The sequence below is a fragment of the Haplochromis burtoni genome, unplaced genomic scaffold (genome assembly GCF_018398535.1).
Source record: "Haplochromis burtoni strain Fernald_Lab_line unplaced genomic scaffold, NCSU_Asbu1 Contig_349, whole genome shotgun sequence".
Taxonomy (NCBI): domain Eukaryota; kingdom Metazoa; phylum Chordata; class Actinopteri; order Cichliformes; family Cichlidae; genus Haplochromis; species Haplochromis burtoni.
The window spans coordinates 96,598-102,210 of NW_024582710.1; the positions used below are offsets into that span (position 1 = coordinate 96,598).

Sequence of the window (5,613 nt, forward strand, 5' to 3'; positions counted from 1 at the left end):
TTAATGAGTTTTTTGGGTTCATTGAGAACATGGTTGTTGTTCAATAATAAAATTATTCCTCAAAAATACAACTTGCCTAATAATTCTGCACTCCCTGTAGTCCCGTCTCCCCTATTTCCTTTGATGAAGCATCTGTGTACCTCTCCTAGTGTATTCTCTGTAAATGACGATTTTTTTATTTCTTTTTTTTTAATTTTTTGGATATCTGTTTCTTGCTTTTTGTTATTTTCTCTGCCTTGACTCCAGCATTTGGGTCCTTCGTTCTATAAATTGGCTAGCTAGTTAGTTTCACTCGTTTTAACAAGTCGGCATCGCATCTTACTTCGTCTGTCACATAAGGCCTCCACTTCAAAATTGGTTAATTTTGCTCTGTTTTGGTTCATTCATAGAGCCAAATATTTGTCCTTTGCTCACATTTACATTTTAGTTTTACATCTACTTAGTTTACAGGGGTGTCCAAATTCATAGCATCAGGCCGCTTTTGTAGGCCGATTACATCACAGTGACGCGACCAAGGCTGTCCAAATTCGAAGACTCCTCCAAATGCGTCCTTCATTTCCCCATTTTTGAAGGATGGGTCGGTGTATCCTTCGTGGCCCAACCTATCCCAGAATGCATAGCGCAGCCAATTCCAGTTTCCAACAATGGCGGCAGCTACTTAGTTTTAATATTACTCTTATTATTCTTTCTGGGTCACAAAATAAACTTTTAAGATATTTTCAGGCAAGAATGTAGCTGTGTAAATTTCAAATATCTGCTCGGTTTATCAAGACATCCCATATTTGCATATAATGCTCCGACAGTTTCGGAGACGTCTGTTACCCACCAGCTTGATAGCTAGCCAGGGCGAGTACAGCGAACTCCCGGCACATCGTTTTCAAACCCCCCACGGGGGTAAACTCTGGGTAAACAGGATATATGAGTCACTTTGATAACTTAAAAATGTCATTGTTTGGCTTTTTTCAGTGTTTTATTTGTTCCTGAGTAAATCGGTTTGGCTGTGATTAAAGTTATAGTTTTCACATAGCTGAATAAACGTCAAACGGAAAACTGATTAAACAGAAGTGTGAGATGGTCGAGGATTTACGCCAGTGTCCTGTTTCTTATATTTTAGATAGCAAAGAGCAGACGGCTGAGTTTACTAAACTCCACCGAGACAGCGGTGACGCAAAACTGAAGACTAGACCCATTTCACAGCCGCTCACTTACGGCCTACCCGGCCTTCGGAGGACCCGGTCCACGTAGACCATGAAGGCCGGGTCCTCAGAAGGATGCAGCCTATGAATTTGGACACCCCTACATCTACCATCTAGACCACTCACTGTACATTTACATCCCTCAAAGCTTCTTTTGAAAAAAGTGTTAAACAAAGATCCACAAATGGGGTTTTAAGAACTTTTATAACCCTCAATTCTTTTAAGGAAGGAGTGTTTCCACTAAAAGATTTTAGAACTTCAAAGCGTTCATCAAAAGTGCTTATTCCTTACAAGACTGACTGACAACATGCAAAACACTTCTGTTAGAGCTGAGGAGGTAATAAGAACGGAGTAATACTTGGAATTTGACAGGTTTCTGGAAGACAGAAGGACCACCAGAGGACTTGTATTCTGCCCGGAAACTATTCTGAGACACCACACTGTGGCAGAGGGATGGGATCTGCAGAAGACAAAGAAAAAAGTGATGCCAAGTTATGACGATCGAATCTCAAATTCGTGTGTTTAACACCGCTGTGGGAATCGTACAAATATGTCGAAGCTTATCTAAGTTTGTCTGCACTCACGGAGAGAAAAGCTTGGACGATGTCAGCCTTGATAGAGCTGAGCGGCTTGTCTCTGATCAAGACAAAGATCTGCTCCTCTTTCTCCAGCGTGATGAAGTTACCAAACCAGGACCGCTTCACCAGCCTGCAAATTAATCAGATTAGTTTCAGTCACATGTTTTATACAGTACAAATAGAAAAATAATGGCTCACTCATCCATAAGCACTGACACAGCACAGAGATTAAAGGTTAAATTCACTAAAAATGGACAAGAAAGCACAACTACAACCAAGTCAGTCGATAACACAGTAATATCACACGTCACAGTGGAGAGCTAAGCAACATGTATTTTCATTCTTGATGTGTCAGCCCACAGTAACAGAGGTTTTTTTTTTGGCTTTTGGGTGAAGCACAGTAAAAGTGGTAAAAAGTTACCTGGTTACTTAGTGAAAGATGACGATTTACTGTCATTTACTCTTTTTCAGATATGTTGCTGCTGAGTGTTTTAGGCTGAACTGCAAATCAAAGTCTAACAGTGTCTAAAACCATATAACAAGCTCCACATGTTCTCTCTTTCTAATATGATAATGTAAGTCAGGCATCTCTACGGTGGCCTGAGAGGTCAAATGCACTGCAGCTTAAGAAAACACCAGCAAATGTTGCTGTTTTTGGACAGGAAATAACGTGACTGAAACCAGAGCATGTAAAGGAGTCCTCTGAGAGAGTGCCGTGAGGGACAAAAAGATGAGCTTCATTTAATACTGTAGATAAATGTTTGCTATCAGCTGTTTGCCATTAGCTTGTCACTTCTGCAGCTGGTCCATGACGTTACCGTCTCTCCAAAAAACACTCGCTCGAGTGTTTGTTGTGTTTTGAGTGCTTTTGTAGCATTTTTCTATGTGTTGGTGTTTTGTTTTTTAATTTGAAGTGCATTTGACCTTTGAGGGCCATCGTACATCCCCCCAGTAGAGGTGTGCCATATTGTAAATCCTGGTATTGATCCAATACCAAATACTTACATGGCCTAAACCGGGGCCGATACCAACAACGATATGTTCGACCAATAAGTGCAGCTTATGTAGTGGAGGGCAGTGTGTCATGACTTACGAGATAAATCTTCACCACTAAATTTCTGTGATTTTTACTTTGAACATTAAAAAAGTTCAGACAACAAAAAAACCCTGTTCAGCCTTTCATGAAGTTTGAAACAAGCTTTGTTGGAGACCTGGAATGTCAATGTGTCTTTCTCTAAACGACTTTGGGTCAGCTGTAGGCTACGAATAAAATCGACAAACAAATGTTACAATGTTTTTCATTTTCAAAAAAAGTATTTATTAAACAGAATTCAGTCGGCTACATACTGAACACAGAGGATAGAAACAAAGTATCGATCTTGTCGCGCCAGTATTGATCCAATACTGATACCAGTGCTGATATTCAGGCTATTAATATTTTCGATCTGCCCACCTCCTCCCCAGAGTGTGTGTTTGAATCTTAAACTTAAGATACTGGAGCAAACTTACTCTCTGTTGTGTTATAATAAACTAGCCCTTTAGCCCTGTTCTAAATGACTTATTTCAGTGTGAAGCATGGTGTGAACATGATGCTTCAAACTCTCAGTTTCTGAATGTTTATCTGCAAACAGCAGCTTTAACTTGTGTCTTAAACCAATGTCTATGGTGATTTTGGTAAAATCGTGACTTTTATCTTGGAAAATGGCTTGCAAGTGACGGCTAATTAACAAGGAGTTAACGTGCCATACCTGTTCTGTTGTCTGACAGCAGAAACAGAAAAATTATATACATGAGAAGAGCTTTAATGGAAAGTTGGCTGTATTAAAACACAGTAAATGCGAAGAGAGATAGTAGCACAAAAGCAAACAGCGCTAAAGAGGTGAAAGCCAGCTAAGTGTAGTTTGCACTGAAGCACAAAAGGCAAAAGAAAAGATGAAAAAAGCAGAGCAACCAACAACCAATACACAGTTCCTGCATATTGGTTTCAAATCGGTCTTAAAACTGTTGGCTGTGCCTCAGCATTACACTTTCAACACATCTGTGTGCTGCGGGGGACAGTCAGTGCTGATGTTGACTGTAGCAGCATTAGATGCTACGTGCTAACACAAACCGGTTCTTTAGAAATAAATAAACATTGTTGTATTCACCCTGGCAGCCAACAAATGTTTGATATTTGTTTTTTGGCTGTGACAGTTTAGAGCTAGCAGGAATGGCTCCATTCATTCTGAATGTAAGAGATCAACATCTAAAAATTGCTGCTCATTCGGTTACGACATCAGAAATGACTGCAAACTTGAATTGTTGATTCAGAGACAAGCCCACTGATCTATAGAAGGAAAGGAACAAAGTGAGAGGATGATCTGATCGGTGATGGGGGATGGGCTTTTCTCTTACTTTGTGGGTCTTTAGACATGTAAGTGAAAGAAGGAGGATTTTGCAAAACGCAGTGCGCCCCTTTGAGTTGTAGGAAAGAAAACTGATTTAATGTGTGTACTTACTCTGGGCTGGATTCTGGCGTTAAGCTGGACATATCCTCTGATGTAGGAACTGGAGTCAGAGAGAGGGAAAGAAAAGGGCAGTAATTCTTGATGACAGGCTCAAATGTAATTGCTGTAATTACATATTATTAGAAAATAAGATGTTACTTAACACTGCCCCAGGCATCAGGCTGGAACACGTGCTACTTTCTTAGTAACAATAGATTCTATCTTGGATTCATCTCTTCATAAGATTCATTTGCTCTTGGCTAAAAGACTATTTTCTTTGATTGTGTGCTTTAAACTTCTTATTCACCTTGTAGTTTGCGCCTGTGGAAGCGCGGAGAGCCCAGAAGGTTGTTCTTGAATGAGTTGAGCCTGGATCTCCAGTGAGCAGAGCCCGAGGCGGCCATCCCACCACTGCCCCCCGGGCTGGAGGGCGGGGTCAGCGACAGCGAGGCCCCTCCGGCTCCGTCCGCTCTGGAGGAAGAAGACGAGGAGGAAGAGGAGGGAGGGGTGGTGGAGGAAGGGTGTTGGAGTTGGTGCACAGGCGTGCCCAGCGGGGTGGGCAGCGGCGAGCCTTGCGGTGTGACCTGCGACACAGGGGGAGGGGTGGCAGAGGAGTTAGAGGACGAGTGGACGTTCTTGGACTTGAAGACAGATGGTGACGGGAAGTTGAAGAAGCGTGGAATGGGGGAGAGTATAGGGGAGGGCGAAGGGGAAGGGGAGCGTGGTGTCTGGAGTGGGAGGGACTTCATGGTGTGAAGCTGGGGCCGTTCTGCAGGGCCTTTTGAGGGCAAGGTCTGGGTTTTTGGGTCAGGCGCCGGGCGGGTAGGTCGAGGGGTGGTGGCACTTCCTGGTTTGGGGTCTTTGGAGGAGGAAGCGGAGGTGGAGGTGACTTCTGATTGGCTGAAAGTGAAGACCGGACTCTGATTGGTAGACAGAGAGAGATGGAAACAGGTACAGACAGATGTGAGAGGAAGAAATGGTCATGAAATATGATTCATGGATATGATTTATCAGCGAACCTCATCGAGATGCAACAACGAACGATGGAATTAATTACTTCTACTGCTATCATAAATGTGTGTCTATCAGACACTTTTTACCCATGTCAGCATGAGAACGGAGATCTTTGCATGAGGCAGCATGACATGACAATGCATATGACTCAGGATGTAATGATATGATGGCGAGGCATGAGAAGCGATGACAGCCAGAGCTTGTGATATATATTAAAAAGTCACAATACAGGAAATTTGTTTTTGTCAAGACCTGAACTGATGATGCATGTACTAAAGCAACTGACAACACACACACACACACACACACACACACACACACACACACACACACACACAC

The 5,613-nt window shown here is 42.5% G+C and overlaps 1 protein-coding gene across 4 annotated transcripts in view; it reads right to left on the bottom strand.

Moving 5' to 3' along the window:
* Positions 1-5,613, bottom strand: part of LOC102294511 (serine/threonine-protein kinase BRSK2) — a 37,815-nt gene that overhangs the window by 12,284 nt on the left and 19,918 nt on the right. For 2 of the 4 annotated variants that reach the window (XM_014340305.2, XM_042228775.1), the window contains 5 exons: positions 4,568-5,180; positions 4,273-4,321; positions 3,523-3,534; positions 1,781-1,904; positions 1,555-1,656 (listed from right to left, as the gene is read on the bottom strand). In XM_014340305.2, coding sequence (XP_014195791.1) covers positions 1,555-1,656; positions 1,781-1,904; positions 3,523-3,534; positions 4,273-4,321; positions 4,568-5,180 — 900 coding nt within the window. The remainder of the gene's footprint in view (positions 1-1,554; positions 1,657-1,780; positions 1,905-3,522; positions 3,535-4,272; positions 4,322-4,567; positions 5,181-5,613) is intronic. The other 2 variants (XM_005942976.2, XM_014340306.2) reach the window with 2 other exon arrangements.